The 24,151-nt window shown below is 37.0% G+C and overlaps 1 protein-coding gene across 1 annotated transcript in view; it reads left to right on the forward strand.

Moving 5' to 3' along the window:
* The window catches only part of csmd2 (CUB and Sushi multiple domains 2), a 967,861-nt gene that overhangs the window by 658,714 nt on the left and 284,996 nt on the right, over nt 1–24,151 (forward strand). Inside the window, exon 15 of the mRNA XM_039739491.1 lies at nt 16,883–17,065. Within this exon, the coding sequence (XP_039595425.1) occupies nt 16,883–17,065 (183 nt within the window). The remainder of the gene's footprint in view (nt 1–16,882; nt 17,066–24,151) is intronic.

The raw sequence follows: 24,151 nt of genomic DNA on the forward strand, positions 1-24,151 counted from the left end.
CATCAGCTGCAAGCCTGGACCTAGACTGAGTGCCAACCCAAAGCAAGGATAACAAAAATTAATTTGAACTGAATTCAAGGTTGTACCATGTCTTGATAAAGTTCTTGTTTGTAAGACATGTTTTTTTTATTTTTAATTTAGATTTTGAGAACTTTGTGGACTGCCAGTCTTCATTTTCAGTAACTTTTTCAACAAATGACATGTTCTTGTCTTTAAATGATTTTCTGTAATTAAGTGGTTTTTGTTGTTCTCTTTTGATCATGATTCATCAAGTCATGAATATTTAACTGTATAAGATTTAAATTTTGAAAAAGAGCAAGTAAAGTGTGTTGCTAGAAGAAATGAATTAACTCTTTTCATCTTTGTGTTTGAGATGATATACTTTTATTTCTTTTTCTATAAGTATCAAATGTTTCTTTTCTTTGAAGACAATGCTCAATTATTTTTTGTGAAAAGTTAAGACATAAAAATAAGAGTAAAGGAACATTAATAAAAAGAAAATTAAAACAAAGAATAGAAAGACACAAGCATTTTAAAGAGTGGAGTTCATGCCGTTTGAGAAAATATAAATGGTTTGTCATCTGTGGAAATGAAGCTTCAGAGATATTAATCTGTCCAGTTAGGAAGCATAAGTGATTATAGACAAACTTCAACTTCAAGTGCACCAGAGAGGCAACAGCAAGACAATTCCTGAAAAGGGAATGGTTTTACAAGTGGTAGCCACAGACAGTTGCTCTCTCCTTATTTTTCCTGACTGATTCTTCTCTAGTTTTGTATTTTGCTAGTGTCCTTGTCACTTTGTCACTACCAGTAGCATGAGGCAGTACCTGCAGCTGATTCACATTGCACAGGTATTCCAGTTCCCCAGACCTGAACCCAGTTTTGACTGTGCATTGTGTCCAATGCCACCAAGTAGCACCACAGAGTATCTAGGAGCTCACTGATGCCCTGATCCATGTTTGGGAAGAGATCTCCCAGTGCACAATGTGTGGTTTCATCAGGATCATGCCCAGATGTTGCTGGGAGTGTATACAGGCACATATGGAACAAACACACTACTGAGTCACATTATGAGTTGCTGTACTAAAATTCACACAAGTTGGATCAGCCTGTGATTCCAGTTTTTGACTTTGATTTTCGGTGTGATGATGAATGTAGCCCTTAATGGGTTGACGATTTTGATTAACATTGGCTGTTATTACATCATTTTGTTGTTAACAAATTATACAGTATTGCTCAGTAAAGATTTTCCACTTGAATATTTCATTGAGATTCAAAGTGTGATTTAAGTGTTCTCTGCTCTTTTTTGAGTAGTGTATATAATCAATGACAAAACAAGAAAAAGCTCATACAGTGCAATCTTATAAATAGTGGATCTTTAATGCCATTTTATGGTTCTGTGCTAGGTTGTATGGTTCGTTGAGAACAATTGCTTCACAAAGCAACATTTCATTTTGAGAAGGGTTCTTTGCGCTTTGAAAAAGTTCCTAATATTTAGAAAAAACTGAAATAGTTAATGTATGGTAGGCTACCTAGCAGGACACTGACAGATTAAGAAAGCTCATACTTAGCCTGTGTTCTTGGATGCAGCAAAAGTCCTTTTAAAATCAGAATCCATTGGTATTTTACAAATCTTTTACCATCTAATCAGGGTTATTTACTTTATGGAGCCTGTTACAGATCTAAATAAATAAAGGTTCTTTCTGGAACCTTTATGTTGATGGGTCTTTTAGGACCCAAAAATGGTTCACTAATGACTTCGCTCTGAAGAACAACCCAGGCACCTTTATTTTTAAGAGTATACAGTGGCAGAGCCAGCAGGGCGCTGTGTTTGCCCAACCCTAGTCGAAGGCTCTCAAACATGACAAAAAAAAAAAACATTAAAAAATAAATTTAACAGTATTCTGGTTCACTCAAATATAAACACTCATATACAGTAAATAAGTTTTGAAGTTTAAGAAAAAGGTGCAAGTTGACCAGGTCATCATTCTGCTTTAACGTGACTATTCCCACACAAATCATGCTTCTAGAAAACAGGTAAGGTCAAGTCATGAACACTGAGGCATTAATAAATGCTTGCCACGATTTCTTCTATTTTTGTAATTGAGTTGAAGACATTTAAAATAAAGACAAAAAATAATAATTTTAATGCAAATAAAACAATATTGTTTAACACCAACATGCTTGCTGATGGCAAGAAAGGTGTTAGTTAGTTCTAAAGGTGTATAAAGGACATTTGCCTAGTCCAGTAATCTCAGTTCCTACAGAGCCACAGTGGCTGTGCCTTTTTATTCGGACTAGTTTTTTAATCAGAAGCCAGTTCTTGCTGGTAAAGAAACACTTTACTTAATTACAGGTGACTTGCCTCAGTTCTTTGTTGGTAATTGAAAGAGAGGGTTAAAAAAGTGTGGTTTCCTTCTCTGTGAACTTTATAAAGATTCCTACTGCAGTTATAACAGTTAGTGCACAGCTGTTTATAAAAAGTACACTTAATTACATTACACTACACTACGCTACATGTAAAATGCTTGCTGGATACTGATTCCATGATTGCATATTTTTTCATAACTAAAGAAGAAATTATCTGCAAAAAAGAGGGTGTAACAGGAACTAACTAAGCTCAGTTTGCATCTGTGTACTTTATATACATAGTAATAATGTGTATGAATACTAAGTTTAGGATAAGAGAGGAACATTCTGAGAGTTCATTGGTACTGTTCCATTCCGGTTAACAACGTATTTCTTTAAAATTGTCAGAAAATAAAATAGACCTGCAGTAGGTAATATTTTTTGATTCATCAAGACGAGAGCTATAACAAGCAAAGTAATAAGCAAGAAAATACCTATAATTAAGAAACTGGTTTCAGCCAAAATCTTCAATACCGTACCCCTTCACTGACTTGTGTACTTATTTGTGTAACTGCAAACTCTGTAAATCTAAAAATCACTTTATCTGGCAACATTGGTTGGATTCTATTGATTATCTAAAAGCATACTTGATGACATATTTTCTTAGTTTAAAACCTAAAGTAATTCTCTAGTATTTACTGGTATACTTAAATCTAAATAAAGCCATTAAATTGCTGTTCCAGATATTTAGATTGTCACAACATCCACAACTCAAATGCACAGCTGCTATTGGGTATATTTAGTTTATCTGACGTATTTTGCAAGGACATTGCTATCTTGTAAGTGAAGGAATGCATCAATGATTCTAGGTTATATAATGAGTTATGAAAGGGTAGCCTGATAGCTTTATAGTGTGTGTATAGTGTATAGTGTGTGAAAGGTTTAGCCATTTGAAAAGTGCTTAGAGATGCATCAGATTCTGAAATAAGGGAACTATTTATCCAGAGTGAGGAGGACATCACTGACCCTAGGTTACCAGAAGGTCAGCACTCCAATCTCTTCAAAATGTTTCATTGATGGTAATCATGACCAATTTAACATTAGGGAGAGTTGGACTTTCAAGTTTGTGGAGAAGAAAGAGCAGACTGTTTATCCAGTCAGAAATGAGTTTTGCAGAACTTTAGCATACATGCAGTAGTCTACATCCTTGGACCTTTCCTGTTATAGATTTAGCTCTGCTATGTTTGAGTTTCTCCTCATAGTATGGGTTTTGCTTCTAATGTGATTTAATTAACTAGAAAAAGTGGACAAAACTGACATCCATTGTCACACACTTTGTATGATCCTCATCTCCTTTTCTGCCTCTGCCAAAAGTAATTTCCATTAGCACAGTAAATATCCTTCTTTTTCCTGATATGTGTGAAGAGGAAAATCACACTAATTACAGAGATCATCAGTGAGCGAATATCCTAGTTTTTATGAGTAAAAGAGTCTAAAGAAGACTGACAAAACCTTTTCAGTTTATGTAATCTGCATGCTTAAAACAACATCCGAAGTTCAGAACATGTATTACTTAACAGGTAACTGAACTTGTATTATACATTTTCACAATATCTTGGCTGATGCTGGGACACATAAGAAAGCATTTTAAAACAATATTTCAATAAACATTGCCAGTTATTTTTTTCCACAACCCTTCCTTACATCTATCATTATAAGTTAATATTTCTACTTCTTTCAAATTGTTTAGTAGACTGAAATTTGTCCTGATCAAACTGTTGTTTCTCATTTTTTTATATGATTTCCTTCACCATTAAAAATTGTTTAGACCTTGTCTTAGGGGTTTAAGGGTATTTTGATACATTTTTAGCAATGCTGAAAATAAGTAGCATTCTCCCACAAGTCCATTTTGCTTTCTTTTATGTGTGCTGCCATTTTCAGGAGTGTTTGCGGACAGTTGCTATGTAGTTGTTAAGCAGGGTCAACAGGAACATATGCAACATGTAACATATAATATAAAATTAAAGTCACATTTTGCATTTCCTGGTTGTTCTTGATTGGATGCAACCCAAAATAGCTATATACTACATATTTGGTGTAATTAATGTTCAAACTAAATCAGTACTTTTTCAGGTATTAAGAGTGTAGTGGTATATTTATTGCCACATAAGGTAATATAAGTTCTACTTAAATTGATTGCACTTTTCATTTAATCTTAGCAATAATTGCCATGTTGTATTGAAAAAAAACAAAAACCAACAGCTTTTGGAGATAAAAATGTACTAAAAGTCTGTAACTTTCTCTCCAGCTTTCCTTTGGAGCGTGTGGTCAAAAAAGGGGGCAGTTATTTATGCCAAATATCATACTTTATGCAAATATGGGATAGTATTGTACAAAAACTTGCTTATTCTAAGCTAAATCAACTTAATTCAATTTTGTATTGAGAAAATAAAAATGCCATGTTTTGAGGATTTAAAAATTATTCATTTTGAATAAGATTAACATAAAAAAGTGAATAATGACAATAGTCTCTGAGACAAATTATGCCTCTGTTGAGAGAAAATATCTGATTGATTTGTTTCAGCACAAATTAGTTTTGCTAGTGTGATATTTAACAAATTTAAGTCAACTTAACTAGAAAAAGTTACACATAACAAACATAATTGTTTTAAGTTAACGTAACTTAAATTGAGTACATCCCCGTTCGTTAATTTTTTTTGCGTCACAGTCTTTATGTTTTGATTATAATTTTCTAATTCTAGACTTACAAGCACAGGTTTTTGTTGTAGCTCTCATTATTATAGACATTTATTTCCTAATAAATTTATTTTGCAATATTTCTAGGCCATGTTGATATCCTAATTTGTATTATTAAAGGAACGTGACTAGGTCTTAGGCTAGGAAAGTAATTTTTTCAACACTGCTTTGAATGTTCTGTGTATAAGTAAATTTATGATAATATTTATTTATATAGCAACTTGTGCTATATAAATTTTGTTTTGTTATTATTATTATTATTAATAATAATAATATGTAGAACCACCAAAAACTATTTTTGAAAAACATCATTGCCAGATCCTGATATTCTGTAGAAATGTCAACCTAGGCTTTGGAAGTGTTTTCAGTTGCTGGATTAGAATTAATCTTTTTTATTTTTAATAATGAGAGGCTATGGTTCAGTATTTGTGATGATTTAATCTGTAATAATTGTCATACCTTAGAAGATGACTTCGGTTTACTACCGACATTTGCCAGGTGTTAATTCATTTTGGCATTTTTATTATGCTTCTCCAGTCATTTTTTAGTTGTAAGTTCAGAGTAGCCAGTGATAAAGTGTTGAACTGATTCTGCTGCAACAGCACAAAATATAACATTTATCCAAGAAACTCACCTTAAAGAACTTCTGTGATTCAGGTAATTATTCATATCCAATGCTTGGCCTTTAGCAGCAAGCACAAGCATTTTCCCCACTCTAAGCTGTTAAGGTTTTATTTTTATTAATTATTATTATTACCATTACTTTCACAAGTATTTTATTTATTTATTATTTTTGCCTCTTGTCATTAACTCTAACTTTTAATTTAGAACATGTAGACAGTGTGACTCTTCAATTAAATTTTCTCTTTTAACTCCTTGTGTGGCCCTGGGGAGGTCATTTTGGAGTTCAAAGTTACTTCTTCACAATCATAGTTATATTAATTTATAACATGAAATTTTGTGTTCTAAAGTGTAGCATTTTTTAATACATTTTTAAAAATACCTAGCCTGCTCCTTTGCTTTAAAATGGACATGAAGGACACTAGGATCCAAACATGAAAACACAACAGCCTTAAAGCCAAGAGTGTTACAGAGTATCCAACTTTGTCTTGTGATTGCACTCATGTTGCAAAACAGCATATCCATGTAGTTTTATGAAGGACAGAGAAGCAAGAGATTTTTGTAAAATTCCACCATTTTTAAAGGTGACCAGCTATGCACTGCACTTCGCTTCACTGCTTGTCTTTCTCCACAACAAACTGTCAGCCCCAGGAGCGCACTATTACCTCCAGAGGTACTTTTTACCTCAAATAAAAATGTGGATTGCTGTCTCTGTTCTGTACACTTCTAGACAATAATCACTGAAAAACCGTTACATGATCACTCACATCCCTCTTCTCTATATTATATTCTTTATACCAAGATAAAAGGGGCTGGATCTGAGTTACATCATAGAACATGAAAGTTTAAACTCTAATTAATTACTATTGCTGACACATTTTCTTTTTTCAGTGTTAAAACAAGTACTTTCACACAGGATAGATAGATAGATAGATAGATAGATAGATAGATAGATAGATAGATAGATAGATAGATAGATAGATAGATAGATAGATAGATAGATAAGACTTTATTGTCTGTGCCCCAAAGGGGTCACAGAAATTTCCCTTTTGACACGCTCATGAGACAAACAAACCGAAAAATACAAATATAAGCAAACCATAGAAAAAACCTACTTCATCTGATTCAGAACAGATACTGCTGAGGGTACAAAAGATTTCTTGTATGCATTCTTCCGCGCCAATGGGGTTTTATACCTCCTACCCAATGGCAGCAATCTAAAGAACGCATAAAGAGGGTGAGAGACATCCTTCACAATCATGGTTGCCTTCCTCAACAGTGCACGGTTGTGCAGTTCAGAAAGGGGAGTTTGAGGTAATCCAATTATTTTGGAAGCTTGGTTAACTACGCGACGCAGTTTTGTTCTATGTTTAACGGTTAATAAGTTGTACCAAGATAAGTAATTAAAACTGAGAACAGATTCAATAAGTGATCTATAAACCAGCATTAAAACCTCCTTGCTAACATGAAAGGCTCTAAGTTGCCTTAGTAGATGGAGGCGCTGCTGTGCCTTCTTATATACAGCATCTGCATGCTGCATGAAAGACAGACAGGTGTCAATCTCTGTCCCGAGGTATTTAAAAGTCTGAACCTGCTCCACCAACTGACCCTGGATACTAAGTGGCTGGAACAACGGTGATGGAGCCCGTCCTTTGGGGCCACAACACAATTCCTTAGTTTTAGAAACATTTAACTCCAGTGAATTTTCTGCCAATAACTGAACCAGTCTCTGGACCTCCTGCTGATATGCAGAGAGGGCACAGGTATCAGTCATATGGGCCACCAGGGCCATGTCATCAGCATATTTATACAGTGTCATTGCTGCACTGCTGCAGGAAACATTGTTTATGTAGACAGAGAAAAGAAAAGGGGATAGAACACATCCCTGAGTAAGGCCTGCATTTAAAACGGATGTGCTAGAACTTATACCATTTAAAACACCTGCTGTGGTCTTTCCGTTAAAAAATTTTTTACCCATAAAATCAGCATGGGATGTACCTGAAAGTCAGAGAGGCGGTATAGCAGAATATCTATCTGAACAGTATTAAAAGCAGAGGATAAATCCATGAATAAAATCCTTGTATGTGGATGTACCGAATCCATTTGTCTAGTAACAGTATCTAAAAGTGTGAGACATGCATCCTCCTCTCCACGCTTTGCTTTATATGCAAACTGGAGTGGGTCAAGTTTGTCCGACAACATGCTGGAGAGATAATCACACAGTACTCTCTCCATACATTTACACAAGACAGATGTTAGGGCTACTGGCCTGTAGTCCTTTGGATCCTTGGCATGTGCCTGCTTGGGAATCGGAATTATGGTAGATTGCTTCCACTGACTTGGGACACAGCTGGAATCAAGAAGGTGTTGGAACAGTCTTGTGATGACCCCACCTAGCTGAGTAGCACAATCCTTTAACACTCTGCCTCCAAGCCTGTCAGGGCCAGAGGCTTTATTAGGGTTACATTTATGCAAGTTGGCAGTCACCAGCTGCTCATCAATATTTAAGGTCTCAAGGGGGGAGTCAGGAGTTACAGGAGTCCAAGTGATTGGTGTACTTAGGCTATTGAACCGGATAAAAAAGTTGTTTAAGCACACTGACTGTCAACAATTAGTCCATAAATACACAGGAGAACCTGCAAACCATGTTCAGACCCTAGTGCTGGAAGGCAGGAGTGGCAGCTCTGCACTAAAACTCTGACTATGTTGAAACATCTGTACTAATCTGAACTTTAACCTGATTAAAACATCTGTTCAGTTCTTGTCACTTGACTGCACGCTACACACATGCTCAACTTCTCTCTTTCACTAGCTGTCACTAACTACCGAAGCCCATGTGTGCACAATAATAATGGCAGCAGCAGGCAATAGCTTTGTAAAATAATTTTTTTAACCCTAATTTTTTAAGCTTTCATATACAGTAACTCAGTCCAAGTGCCAGCATTAGGAGTGTACTCATAGGAACTTACCTTTAAAAAATAGTACCAAGAGTCTGACATAAAATGTATTACTTCAAGTTTAGTCTTGCCACAAGTATGCCTCAAAAACATGTAAGGCACATTTTCTTAAATAAAAATATTTTGAAAGTGACCAGGCTACTTTTCTTTTTTTTAATACCAGGGGGCTTTGCCCCCTGCTTGCTTTGCTCGCCCACCCCCGAGATTGGTTTACCGGATATACAATTTAAAGAGATTGATATTTTCATAGTAATTGTTACATATGCATTATTTTCACTTTTACTTTAAAACTTTTGTAAAAACAATACTTGTTGTTTATTTCTGGCCCCGGGCGTGGTTAAATCTTTCTCGCAAGACGTATAACGCTGCTCGTGTTCTGACGGGGCGGTGGCTGAGCGCACGCTAAGGAGATGCCATCGGATCATCTGTTGTCTTTCTGCTGCTGCTGCTGGCAAGCTGTGTGTTCTTTTTGTCGCGCTGCACGTCAATCATTTAAAAGCCTGTACAGCAGCTGTCCTTTTGCCACTTCATGTCTCTGCTGCTCGCGTTGTGAAGGAGGGGCTGAACGCACGCTAAGGAGTTGCAGTCGGATCATCTGCTGGCTTGTTGCTGCTGGCGAGCTGCATTTTCTCCTTGTCATCCTTTGCATCGATCATTTCAAAGCCTCTACAGCAGCTGTACTTTTGCCACTTAGCGTCTCTGCTGCTTGCATTGTGAAAGGGTGGGAGGGCCTGAATGCACGCAAAGGGGAAGCGGTCAAATCATCTGCTGGCTTCCTGCTGCTGGCAAGCTGCGTGTTCTGCTTGTCGCTTGTTGTTGTTTTAAGAGCTGGGAGCACATGATGTCTGTCTGCCAAAAGCATTCCAACAACTGCTTGGTTAGATGTCTGTGAACTTGTTTTAAATGTTGTCTCACTGTCTTGTCTCACAGAATATCAGATTGTCTTATCTCCCTAGTCTCCCTCCAGGGATTTATTTTTATAATAGAGAGACAAAAATGCTTTGCTTTAGAACACAATTTCATGTGGCAATGGAATATGTACCATGATTGTGAAGAAATAACACCAACTTGAAAATATATCAAACTTACCCATTAATCTGCTTATGCTAAAGTATGAGAAAATAGATGTAAACAATTCTAATGTATCCTGAACTTGTAAGTTACCTTCAATAAAGGTGTGACATTAGATGCCTATATATTTAATCAAATGTATAATGACATATAATAAGAAAATACTTGCTCTGTCTATTTCATTGTTGGTTTTGAAGGGCATATGAAGGTCTACCTAATTATTTTTGATGTCATTCACTTGTGCAGCCGATCTAACTCATATTTGACAATAAGCAGTCTTTATGTGCTGTACCCATTATTACCACAGAAATGCTATTTGGTATAAATTAGCTAAAGTTACCAATCATAAACGTGTCGGCATATAACAAAGCAAAGCATTACTTTAAGTCTTTGGTAATCATGTTATATTTAATAACTGTACAGAAGATAATTTAAAAAACATTAAAGGAATAAGCTTTAAGTTTTTGTACCTACTGTATTAAGGGATTAGAAACCTTGAAAAGAGAGTTCAGGCAAGGAACAGTTAAATAGATCATCAAATCTGTGTTTATTCTAAAATGTACATACATAAATACAGTGTGAGAGAAGCCTCTGTGGGTTAATTAGTTTGGAGTTTAAAGTGTTATGGAGGTCACAAATTCATTGTAAGAAGCATCAGTGAGAAACGAGTATATGGTATCAATAGGAAGGTATTATTATTATGCTCAAAATATACAGTACTTCATTTTTTCTCTGCCATCTCTTTACTTCATTGATCAAATGTTAAGGAGAATCTTTGAAATTTGAAATGAAGCAGGCAAGGTTTAAAGCTTTATTCTATATTTGCTGTACAATGTTTTTTTTTTTTTTATTATAATTTATTTGAAATTGGTTACCACAGATGAAGTATTAAAAGCCTGTAGGCTGCTGGGATCAGATCATAACCATCTAACATGACCAAGCAGTTTAAAAAGCATAGTATTATAGTAATTTATCACCAAAGGAGACACTTTAAGGCCAGTTTAATTTTTTTCTCCCTTACGTTTATGTCAGTCCCCTGTAGTGACTTGGCTGTTACCCTGAAAACAGCTCCACGACTCATTGTTAACAGATGTTTAGTACTTAAGCTGTGAATTCTGAAAAACTTGTATTAGCAACCATTTTGATATTTGCATGCATTTGTTTTGTTTTCTCATTTGGATGCATCTTATTTAGCCTGAGGGAGAGAAAATAAAACACACATACATACACACAACACATATACTGGCTCTAGCTGTGCTCACAAAGGTGTCTGTGATTTACAGGCTACATATAGTAAAATATTGTGAAGAATTGTTGTTTTTTTCTATAATGTAACTTATGTGGGGGTCCATGTACTACAGACTATATGTCAAATGGATAAAAAGTACCAAGTATAGTCAAAAAATGCCATCAAGAGAGCAAGCTTTCTTGATTCCTATTTATACTCATTCAGACTACCTAATTTTTCAAAATAACCAGCATCAGTCTTCTTGGAAGCAGCTGAAAATGTAATTTATTTACTGCAGTGATAGTATTAGTGGCCTTGTAGGCAAGAATAGAGAGTAAATTAAGCAAGGCCAGCTACAGCAGCTATAGTTTTTTTTTTTTTAAGTGTTGAAGCGTACGGTGAAACATGGCTTTTTTTGTATTGTTTTTTGGAAATATAATTTAGTACAATATGGAATAAACAAAAATTCTGAACTGATTCAAAATATGGATAAGGTTCATTATTAATAAAATTTATTTACATGTATTTATTTACAATGTACTAATGTATTTTTGTTTACAATGTGTAGCCATACTCAGTATGTGAAAGCAAATGGAGCACAATAATTTAGTGTATGTGCAAACTGTAATTTAATGCCAATTACATGACCATATGCTACTCTACTGATTTTTTATAGATAATTTAGTTGGTAAGCACCCTCAAGCACTTCCTGTGCAGTTGCTCCAGGGCAATATGTGAGGGGCGTTATCGCTGAGGCAATCAGCAAGGGGATCAGCGAAAGTAGCAGTGCCAGTGCTATAGCCATGATGTTGCATTTGTCAATGATGGTGCGCAGCCCATAAAAAGATTAAAGAACAGCTTTGTTGGCCTCTCTATATGGCTCAAGACTGGGTGATGACAGCTGACCTAGAGAGGCAGCTGAAAATCCCAGCACATATCACCAAGACCACTTTGAAACCTGACATCATCCTAGTTTCTGAGGTTACAAAACAGCTCATCCACCTGGAGCTAACTGTGCCTTGGGTGGAGATGATGGATGATGAAGCACAGGAGAGGAAGAGGGAAAAATACCAGGAACTGCTGAAGGCCTGTCGTAGAAGAGAGTGGAGGACCAGATGCATACTGTTGAAAGTGGGTGCCGAGGGCTTGCAGGCCATTCCCTCAGAAAAGCATATGGAACACTGCGTACCACTGGTGCAAGTAGGAGGAGAGACAATAACAACAGTGTGGAGGCTGCAGAGAGGGTATCAAGATGGATCGGGCTGAAAAGAGGTGATGTGTGGGGACCACAAAAAGTCACTTGAGAAAAGGCTAAGATTTGATCAACCTTGGTTGGGTCACCTGGAGACGGTGTCTGTTTTAAGACCCAAAATACCTTATGACAGCAGGAAACAACACTGATGATGTGTCCAAGTCTGTGCATCAGAGGATGTATCATTCACTAACATATTTCTTACTTTCTATGGGCTTTCCACTTTCCATGGTGAGCTTTGAGGTAGCAGTTGACAGAATTTGCCAGACTAGACTCCACTGACCGCTTGTAGGATTCACCCACTCCTCCTGGGGAATGCCAAGGCACTGCTAGACCAACTGAGAGATAGTACTTCTTTAATATATCTTGGGTCTCGTCCTGTATTACGTATCATTGAAACGTGCAATTGTCATCTCTTGTGGGTGGGGTCCAATCTGGTGGAGCAGAGTCTGTACTCTGAAGATCATATATGGTTCTTGGTTAAAAGCATTTTCATATCCATGAAGCATGGTTAGACAGAAATAGTATTCTAATTTATACCAAGATATTCATGTGTTCCATTTCCAGAAAAGAATCTGAATTGATCTTTCTGGATCTGAGACTCATCTCTTTGTCACAATTTCTGTGGTGTGGGGTATCCTAAGGAAGCTAAGGAGGGAGATCTCCAGGTAGTTGAAAGACACTCTTATCTCCCCCTTTTTCAAAATATAGGCCACTACAGTCTGCAAGTTTTGAGTCTTAGTCCTCCCCATCCTCAAATCAATAAAGAGGTATGTAAAACAAGACTCGTTACACAATTAAGGCTTTCCAGTGCTGTCCATCTCAAACTCTAGTTTACTGCTGTTACAGTGTACACTCTGTGGTTACACACATTTACATAAGCAAGGGTCAAAGCATTGAGGCAAGTGTCCTATCCACTAGTAGAAGATCCAGCTATTTGTCCCCCATCCATGGATTTTTTAAGGATCCCCATGCTGCTTTCTTCTTTAAAAAAGTGGAATAGAAGAGAAATACAATAAAAAAAAAGTCTGATCTCAGAAGTAATGCTCCATATAGTGGTGCATGTGTCTTTATCTGGATGGTATTAATAAACCTACTCCACCAGGGGTGATTTGTTCTCCACTATAAATATCGATTTACATCGCCCAAGAAATAGTTTCTTATTCCTAGGTCTACTAAATGTGGATTTTACCCAACAAATGACTATCACCCAACTGGTATTACACAAGAGTCACATGAATTGTTGTCCATGTACTGAGACCATACATCTGCTTCCTGCTTAGACTGACTTCTAGCTGACCCCCAGCCCTAGCTCCAGAAAAGGTAGTACTGTCCCTGTTTTGTATTAAGATTGATTAGACATACTGAGATCTGTTATTAGAGGGTCAGATGGTGAATAGCTCAATGTTTGACTATTCTCCTTAAGTCCGTTTGCCAAGGCTCTGCCTTCCAGATAGAGAAGGCTCTTTAAACAAAAGATCACTAAGGCAAACAAGACCACCTGTTTTATACTGTTGAAAATCAAAAATTGTTGCCCATCAAATACAAAATTCAAATAATTCTTTAATATTACTAATTAATATGCATTTGGGTGCTGTGGCCACTAGGGAGCATTCCAGCACCCCAAATCCTGGACATAGCTATTTATACACAGAGCCCAAGGTTCAAATCCAGCACTTTTATTTTAAATAATATGTACCTTTTACTGGTTTCCTTCCTTTAGTGTTGTAGTAGCTGTCATACAACACGGCACGGCCTGACAATACTTATAGCCACTCTCTTTGCACCTTACGTTTTCCTCCTAAGGGAGTATTGCCTAGCTCCACTCCCGACTCCCCGAGACAAGTGGATAGCTCTCTTTTAACTCTGAACATGGGAATACTTCCGGTGCTTAATCAGTTGCCTTCAGGAAGCAAATCTGTGTCCAGCAGGGCTACAGAGGTACTTGTATCATTATTATTCAACCGCACCCCCTGGCAACCCCCACAAAACCTGACAGACCACAACTCCAATGCTGCCCTGCAGGGACCCATAATGGCGCTTGCACAAACAGGATGTTGCCACTCAGTGTGCTGGGGGACGATCTGCCCATAGTAGACAGTTTCCCACTGTGCTGTCCTTCCCTGTTCCCTAGTCCATCAGTGGTTGTAAGGATTTCAGCCCTGCCATATCCTCTGTAATGTCCTTCCACATACGGGTACTGGCGCAGAAAGGAGATGCTGTTACTCCCTCCCTGACCTTTCGTTATAAAGGACTCCTGGTCAGGTAAGTGATCGGGTCCACATCAGCTGGAGCAATGGGTCATCCCTCGCAATATAAGTACATGGACAGTGTGGACGCTAGGGTCACTGTTGCCCCATAAACCCAACAGATATACAGACACACAGGGTAAAAGCACCAAAAAGTAATATATTTTATTTTCTTCTTGAACAGTGCCCTCCAAGCACCACAGCCACAATAACACAAGTAAATACACAGTAATCACAATATTGTCTTTCTTCTCCTCCTCACCTCCCAGCAAACTCACCTCCACTGGACTCTGGTGCCTTTATATAGTCCTTGACCCAGAAGTGCTTCTTCCTTCCACATAACTTGCCAGCACTTCCGGGTCAGATGGAGAATTCACGTCCTTTAATCAGTCCAGAAGTACTTGGGCGCTTCTGTCCTTGTGACTTCCTAGTGCTTCTGGGCTATAAGGGAAGTGTGACTCCCCCGGTCATTTCCACAGAACCCCCTGGCGGTACCCACGGCACCCAACAGGGCCTAGATACCGAACTCTAAGTCCCAGGATGAAATAACACTGTGTCATGTACAACAAACTGACCAGTGATTTAAGAGATAGGAGTACTAATGCTTAATCATCTTTTGTTTTGAAAAGTGAATGCTTAATCCATCATTAGATTTACAAATCAGGCAAAACAGTAACACTGTTTTTGCTGGTACAACTAGGTTTAATTTTGCAGAATTCAGAAATTGAATAATGATACAGTATGTAATTTTCAGCTTAAGAGTCTGACAAATCAAATCAGTTTTAAACAAATAAGAGCTTTACAGCTAACATATATTGTTCTTTGTGAAGGTTCCCAATAAACCCCAAGTATTATTAGTTTAATTGATTTTTTGTAACGTTGAGATTTCTTTTCTGAAAGTATCTGGTCAACATGAAACTTGCATGCCAAATGAATGAATAAAATCCTGTGTGAGCATCTACAGCTTGTTATGCTGAATGGCTTTTTATTGTAATTTGGGAATTTTGTATAGCCAATGAGACCACCTGTTCATGTATAAACTGGAATGATATTTCATTTTCAAGGTATTACAAAAGACTGACATCTGGATTTCCTCCTGCACTCTTTGGCTCAGTGTCGCACCCAATACAGCCTGAAGTAAAGTAGTTCAGCAGGTAGTGCAGACAGTGCACTTACAGCTCTGATCTCCCCTGTGCTGCCGAAATTAGTTCTAACTGGCAAGAGCAGACATTTAATTTAATCTAAAAGCCATATTGTTTGGTTCATATTACATTACAAGCTATACAATGAGTTCCAGTTCTGCACAAGGATTCATTTCAGCTTGCTTCCTGAAGTATCTTATTTTCTCTTCCGCCTCCTTTTTTCTCAGTTGGCTGAACTGAAAGGATGACTAATACTGTCGTTTCATTTTATAGTCCTGGCCATGTCTTTATGTTCTCAGAGGTCCAATTTACTCAGTCATCAGGATCAAGAAGAGTGTCATATACTTCTAAACACAAAGCATTTTCTGTCTTGACCTGCTACTCCTTATTTTGCTAAATGCAATGTACCAAGTCATGCTGTGAATGAGGACGAGTTACTAGACAAGAAAATTGATAAGGCTTTGAATGCAACAAGGCTGATTCTTTTTTGATTATCATATAGAATCAGTGGAATTAAAACCCACTTTCTTGTCATATACCGTATTTGTAATCGTCCTGATCCCATAATTTACTGAGCTTAGTTTATGCTTTTCTTGATAAATTAAGAAAATTGTTTAAAACATTATTCCATGGAATAAACATAACTGTTTTCTTCAGTTTCATTGTTGTCTTCTTGCTTGAATCCTGTGTTTAGCCCACTGTTTTGTAGATCATTAACACGATTAATTTAATCATTTTAGACCCTCTTTGAGTTCTTGCTAACCTCTGTATTTTGTGGATTCCTTCTAGAGATTTGGTTAAGGTAGAAGGATCATTCGTCCTTGTGGCTGTTAATGTAAAAATAATTTTGTCCTTTTCATTGTAATGTGAACTGATATCAATATAACTTTTAATAAAATGTGTAAAGACAACTCTGAAGAATGTGTAGGGGTGTATATAATTCATTGGAAAAAACATTGATAAGATTTCATTACCACGTCATACATGTAGAGATAAATGCTTAATGCATGATGATGGGTTACATTGTCTTACTGACCCAGCTGAAATCAATTTGCCAAAGCTTTGGATATATTACCATTGTCTAATATGATAAAACACATCTCTGACAAACTGTGTTTTCTGCACAATAACTGAATAAAGGAATTTGTGATGGAAGAAACTAATAATGCCAGGTTTTTAAAAAATCTGCGGCTCTTTACTCTATTTGCTATTGTTTTTGATACTTGTTAAAGCAGGAATTTACTTTGTTTCAACAGAAATTGAACAAGGAAGCTGTGGTGACCCAGGTGTCCCTGCCTATGGCAGGAGAGATGGATCACGTTTTCTTCATGGTGACACACTGCGATTTGAATGCCAACCTGCATTTGAGTTAGTAGGTCTGAAAACCATCACCTGCCAGAAGAACAACCAGTGGTCAGCCAAGAAGCCCAGCTGTGTCTGTGAGTGAGCATTTTCATTCTTTGTGTCTAATGCTTCATCATCCTGCTCCCAACCCCATGTTTGCCTTACTACTTCTCAGTTTTCACCATGTACTGTGCTTACTCCACAAAGAAAAGATAACTATTGTATTGGCACTTGACAAAAGGAGAGAGCTGAAGGTTTTTGGACAGCTGGGCAAAATCATATTACCATATACATACCATGTTGTAAAGTCATATTACCATATGCATACCATATCGAGACATGATTCAGTTACATTTGGAAAGCACATTAAATAGTGACTTCTAACTTACCGCTTACCAAGAACAAACATGCATTATTACGAATTTCAGACATCCATTTACTGGGTAGCAAGCTAAATGGTTTCCTATCCCAGAATATACAGTAGAGAAAAGTGTTTGTATTAAACATCTCATATATCCATTTTCCAACCCGCTGAATGCAAACACAGGGGTCTGCTAGAGCCAATCCCAGCCAACACAGGGACCAATCCCAGGCAAGGTGCCAACCCACCACAGGACACACACAAACACACCCAGGCCAATTTAGAATCGCCAATCCACCTAACCTGCATGTCTTTGGACTGTGGGAAGAAATCCATGCAGACACGGTGAGAACATGCAAACCTCCACGCAGGGAAGACCTGGGAAGTGAACCTGGGTCTCCTAACTGCAAAGCAGCAGTGCTACCACTGCCCCACCCATCTCATATATCCAATTTCAATTTATTTCTACTAGTATAAAGTTCACTGAGGTCCATTTTGCAATAATGGCCTATGTCTAACTTATTCTCAAAATTTCTTAACACTCAAATTTCAAGTTTTCCTTTTAATATGATAGATAGGCCAGTGATGACTTAAATCCCATCTTTTGTGTTTCAAGACTTGGAAATGCAACATCTTTTGATCTTCTCAGGGGCCTTCAGGTGACTGTTAAATTGAAGGTGTGACCACAGCATCCTGGGTCTTCTGAGACACTGAATTATTCCTGGCTTCATAATGCTATTCAGAACTGGGGCAGAATGGGCTTTCCTCTTCTGGCTTTGTTGGTGCTCAGCCAATACTCTTTTCTTTTCTAGGGGCTCATATCTAAGATGCTAAGTTTTTCCTCTACCCTGTTCAGTCTTTGACCAGTAATTTCAGGTCATGAGTGTGAACACCAAAGGTGCTGAAGTTTGCTTTCAAGAACCTCTTCACGATTCTCACCTGTGGTCTACTTCCCCTAGCAGCTGATAAAGAGTTGATGTTTATTATGACATGTCTAACTCACTGGACCAGACAGTGAATGGTCTTAGTCACACTGCTGGTCATATCTATGGGTTGGAGGATCTTGATGGTGAAGGGCCTATCCTCCTACTTCATTCCGAGAATGGAGCAGAGCTTGCTGTGGTAGAATCTTGCCCTTACTTTCAGGTAGTGCAAGTGTGGTGTTCAGGTCCCAGAGACATACGGGTGGGGAGGGGTACTGACGACCACTGCACCACACGGAAAAAGTACAGTCTTTATTCATAGTGCATTGCTCCTGATCACAGGCCAGTAGAGCCTCCCCTACGGTATTTGCAGTGAAATGTGTATATCCTGTTAACAGTGGCAGAGGAGGAAAGAATGGTTCTTCCATTGGCTACAGTTTGGAAGTGGCCCTGATTCATGGTGATATTAATTTCCAGACCATACTGACTAGGTCGTGACACTGGGGTGTTCATTACTCATTTAAATCATTATAACATTGAGAAAATACATTGGTGGATTCTCTAAGATGAGGTAGAGATATAATTTGCTTAAGCTTTAAGTTAAATTTAGTTAACTTTAAAGTTAAATTAATTTGTTTTCCATATATAATAATTAAATCTGACATAGCTTCACATACATACCCACACACACTTGTAACAGATTGTAAAAGATTGTTATATATTGTCCAGCTTGGCTCGCAGAGTTGCACATGACACCAGGTTTCAAGGAAAAATATCTTTATTGATGAATACGCAGGAACAATCTCAAGGCTTTACTCAAAGTAGTTTTCCTTCAGCACACAGGTTTCAAGCAGCAACACGAACAATCAACCTGCTTTATCTCCCTTCTTCAAATTAAAAGAACACAAAGTCTTCTTCAATGAGGAGGTTCAGTAGCTCAAAAGCAGAGGCTGTGGCAGATGCAGTCTGCAGGAGAGAGAAGAAGAAGAGTCAGCAATTGGGCTGTTCAGGAGTTGTTTTTTTAAATGTTCTAAACCTGCAGCTGATCCCACAGAGGGCCATTAAAGAGTGTGCTTGTTTCCCATTGAAATATTGTTTAAGAAGGAGTTTCTCTAATGGCAGCAGCATTTTTTTGCCATTGGTTTACTATTTAACAGACAGCCAGCGCACAGCTTAGTGTCAGCATGTAGCTGCTGGAGTTATGCAGTAAGAATACATAGCGGACTAGCTACTGAGCGGTCTTTGCACGATTGCCACCACCATCAGAGATGGCGAAGCAGTGCCGTCACTGGTCACAATATTAACTAAAAATTCCATAGCAGCAGCTCAGTAATCTTAACCATGGAGGTCTCCTTATTCATCAGAAAGCAGTCATGGTTGACAAGAACTTATCTAAACAGGTACATAGAAGGATTTAGTGGGTGTTCTCTTTGGAAATCACATGACAGACTGCAGGAAGGTAGAAAGAGAAAAGTGTGAGAGCAAGGGTACAGCCTTGCTTCATGTTAGTCTTGACTAGGCAAGCAGAAGATTATTTTCCACAAATGATGACTTGCCCTTCATGTCTTTATGTAATAGGCCAAGAATGATCCCCGATAATTTTGAGAGGCATGCACAATTTGTAAAAGAAATGTTAAAGCAGATATTTTTGAGTACTTTCAACAGTTTCAAGACTATAAACAAAAGAGTGATTGTGGGATATACTGCTTTTGTGTTGGAATCTGTGCTGTGACTCTAGGGGAAGATTTTAAGCAACTGGCACAAACTGATCCAGTAGGATTCTGGCAAAGATTTTCCCAGAAATTGAGAGCATGGAAACAGTTTCCATTCTTGAAAATGATGACAATAGTGCCGTATTTGAAGTTGCCCAGGACTTGTATCTTTTCTCCTAACAGAAGGAATAGGTGATGCAGTTGAGATGAAAGGCATTGAGCACACCTTTTCAGGACACAGTCAGAGAATGGAAAAGAAGTTTTCCAAATTTCCCTCTCATTAATATGCTTTGCCAGCACTAGAGTAGATAGAACTACTGCTTCACAGCTCTCAGAATCATAGTTCTTCTCTTCATCACAGCAGTATTCCCTGGATAATCCAGTTGTATGTCATATCCTACAGATATAATGCAACATTCACAGATCGTTGTAATTTAGTTCAGGATTGTAGGAAGCTGGAATCCATCCAGTTATCCTTCTTTCCAAGGCATGGACAGGTTGCCAATGTATTATAGGACTTGCACATTGACATGGAGCCAAAATAATTACCTGTTAATCTAAAACACACCTCTTGGCTATGTGGACAGACACATAAACTACTCAAACTATAAAAGTCCACATATGCAGCAGTGAGAATGACTAAACTCCTAACAGACAGCAACTGGGTGTGGGATTTGAGGCAGCAATTCACCATCCTGCTAACTTGAAAAAACAAGTGTTAGGTTATTTTGTGAGTCTAAATTGGCTGCATATGAAGGAGTTGTTATATGTCCTGCAATGATATGGTGTTCTATCAAAGTGTTTTTCTACCTTTTGCCTAATGATGTTAGAATAGTCTCCAGAAGGCTGCAACCATTTAATCCCTTTAGCATGTTCAAAAAAATAAGTGGCGAGAAGGGTAAATTTAACAGACTGTGCAACTGAAAAGAATGATAAAACTCAGGTTTTTCTGGTATTATTTTCGTCTCACCCTTAGGTTAATCTATAGAGAGAGTACACTTGAGCCAGAGTTGACCAAGTGCAGATGAATTTTCCATGAGAGGAGCTCCAACCGCTTACTGCTTTATCATCCTTTTTGTCAAATAATCTTCAGCTAAGAAAGAGATTTGATTCAGATTTTGTTTAACGCTGGAAAGTGAATGGATGCTTTATGTGAAAAAAATACACATAGAATATATACAAAAGCTTTTTTATGAAAAAAAAAATCATTTCTTAAGAAATGAAAACAGAATGATAAAACCTACTAGGCCTGATTTATATTAGACGATTCTTAGTTTTTGACAGACAGAAAAGTATTTCATTATATGGGATGTTTGAAAGCTTTATGGAGATACTACAGACATATTAGGCTACAGCAATTATTTCTTTTTCAGAGAAAATAAATGTTTATTGCCATTGTGCTCAAAATAGAAGCAAACTAAGTTTTAAAATTGTTCCCCCTTAAATGTGCGTTATTGTAACTTCATGTATTTTTACAGATTATATTTCACTGCTCTGCACGGCTAACTTAAACAAAATTATTCCTTCTTATTTGCAAGCCCATGTGTTTGTAGTTTGTCCCAAAGGCATAAGTAAATCAATAATGCTTTGAATAATTGATTTACTTGACCCAGCCACTGTTGGTTCCTGCCTTACCCTCAGTGCTTTTACAGTTCTCATCATCCCTAAGTCAGAATAAATGGGTTAAGAAAGCAGACCAATGGGTGAATGGACATTTGATTTAACTGTAATTCTGTTAATATAAGATAGCAGTCACATACACCTTGTTGCATGTATTTTAGAAATAACTCTACACTTTACTGCATAGGTTACATTCAACCACGAAAATGTTATTGTTTGTGTTGTGCTGACAAAACACATTAAAATAGTAAAACCTGCCCCTACTAAAATTCAAACAAACACTATGTATGGAGGTTAAGATATTAAATGAAGCTGCACTTATTTTTAACTGGCTAAAGAATTAATCAGACTTCCAGATTTATTTGCTTATAGCATTTATTTTAGTTCTTCAGTTTTCGTTTCACCGACTAACCTTTCCTCTACACAAAGCACATCAGTCACAACTGGTCCATGAGGTGCATGAAAGAGAAGCAAGGATTATAAACCGATCTCATCAATTTTAACACTTACTGCTCAGCACTGCTAATTAAGCAGTAAATCAATTAGACACTCTACAAATGAAAAAGCCTGCCATGGAAAACTTGGCAGTAGCCTGTGAGCAGAGATTTTGTAAAGAATAAGTATTTAGGCATGAACTTCTCTGACCCTTGACCTATGTTCTTACCTATTAGGCACCAGTTGTCGCTTTGCAAGACTCAAACATTTGAAAATAAGATGATTTGCGTCAACTTTAATCAACTATACAGGTATATCCACAGAACAATTCTTCCATTTTCTAAAGGAACTTTGTCTTTAAAGGCTGGTAGAAAATAAGTGCCTATCCCAGCAGCACTTGGTGCACATTAGGTACTGTGTGGTCCATCAGAACATCATAAGTACGTTTCTTGGGTGAATGGGATATGGGTGAAAAATAAGAATAACTGGAAAACTCATGCAGACTTTAGAAGAACGTGTTCACATCACATATACATTTTCCATGCTAGAAAAGGAGCTAACTACTGCTGCTATGCTGCACTGTAAAAAAATATAACATTTAAGCTTAAAATATCTTGGCAGCCATTTAGAGTAAGACTTTTGAGATAGCTCAACATTTTAATAAAATGATCTACAAGCTGGAGTTTTCTAGCTTACACTGCAAGCAACCATGTTACTTTAAAGTAAAAAGTCTATTTGAGGGAACTAATAATTTGTAGTTCATGTTATTGTTGAAATTTAGTTTATAAGTACATAGTAAAATGTTATGCTTTTAAATTGACAAGCTTTGCTGGGAAAATAACTTATGATCTTAGATGAGCTCACTAAAAGGAGTGCCTTGAACTAGTTATAATAAAGTCAATTTATTTATAATTGTTTTAGATATACAAGGTAAAATGTCAAGCGTAAGTCAGTTATGACTGAAGAAAGATAAGTATTGTTAATTATTCATAAAATAGTTAAATACGGTTATCAACATGTGTTTTAGCAAATTACATGCACCAGACCTGACATTAGGTTGCTATAAAGACTTCCTTACTGAATTGTTGAAAATCAAGAACTTCATACTTCTTTCTCCTCATGCTTCTAGAAACACATGAAATTTGACAAACTACAGGAGACCATCAAGTCAATTTGATTAGCTAATGGCTAAGCTGTCTAACTGGCTGAATTTTCCTCAAAATCAAAAAAGTATGGCAAGAAACATTCAAGTCTAAAAAGTGTGCACAAAATATTTTGAAAAGTTGTCAGATAATGCAGAGTAGACACTTTAGTTTTGCAGTCACATTTTTCCCTAATAATTACATTTTTCTAACAATTAACTTTAGCATCACTCAATTCAATGCATAAATTATCCATTGCAAAATTAAGGTTTCAGATTTGGAATCAAAGCATCATTATATTCAAACCATGAAAGTATTGGAACTGATAACAATGCTGTAGAAACTGACATAACCTATTGAGAAACATTAATTGAAGGATTATACTGATCAAGTGTAAACATGAAGGATAAAAAGTTACTGATACGAAAATTTGTTAGCATCACTGGCAAAATGTCTGTCATGCTGCAGATGATGCAAACAAAAATTCTGCACACAGTAATAGTTAAATACATATGTGCAGTACTATATGCTTGTCTAACTTTGCTTTTTATTCTTGCACAGTTAATCTTTTCAAGTTTTTTGCTAGCTTATAAAAGAAATTTGAACCACACAATTTAAATGAGTTGGTTTACTATTTTACAGAAATTGTACTAAGATAATTGATATTTAGAGTTTATTATACTCTTACATAGTTGATTTTTTTACAGTGTTTTTCATTCAGTGAAGCTGAACAAGAACAAAACATGGACTCATTAACTTGTATAGAGTTATGTTCCAACTGTAGATTATAGGTGATTCCCCTAACCATGATAATTCAGCATTTATGAAAATGATACACAGCTGTGCTTTTAGTTCTGCCCTAGGGTAACTCAGTGGCTGCAGGTATATATAGTATGTATTTCAACTAATTTCACAATCACTTCGGCATTCTTATTTTAAAAATATTTAATTATAGTATTTATTTACAGTATTTAGCTGGAGTTTGTCT

The sequence above is a fragment of the Polypterus senegalus genome, chromosome 17, assembly GCF_016835505.1.
Source record: "Polypterus senegalus isolate Bchr_013 chromosome 17, ASM1683550v1, whole genome shotgun sequence".
Classification (NCBI taxonomy): Eukaryota; Metazoa; Chordata; class Cladistia; order Polypteriformes; family Polypteridae; genus Polypterus; species Polypterus senegalus.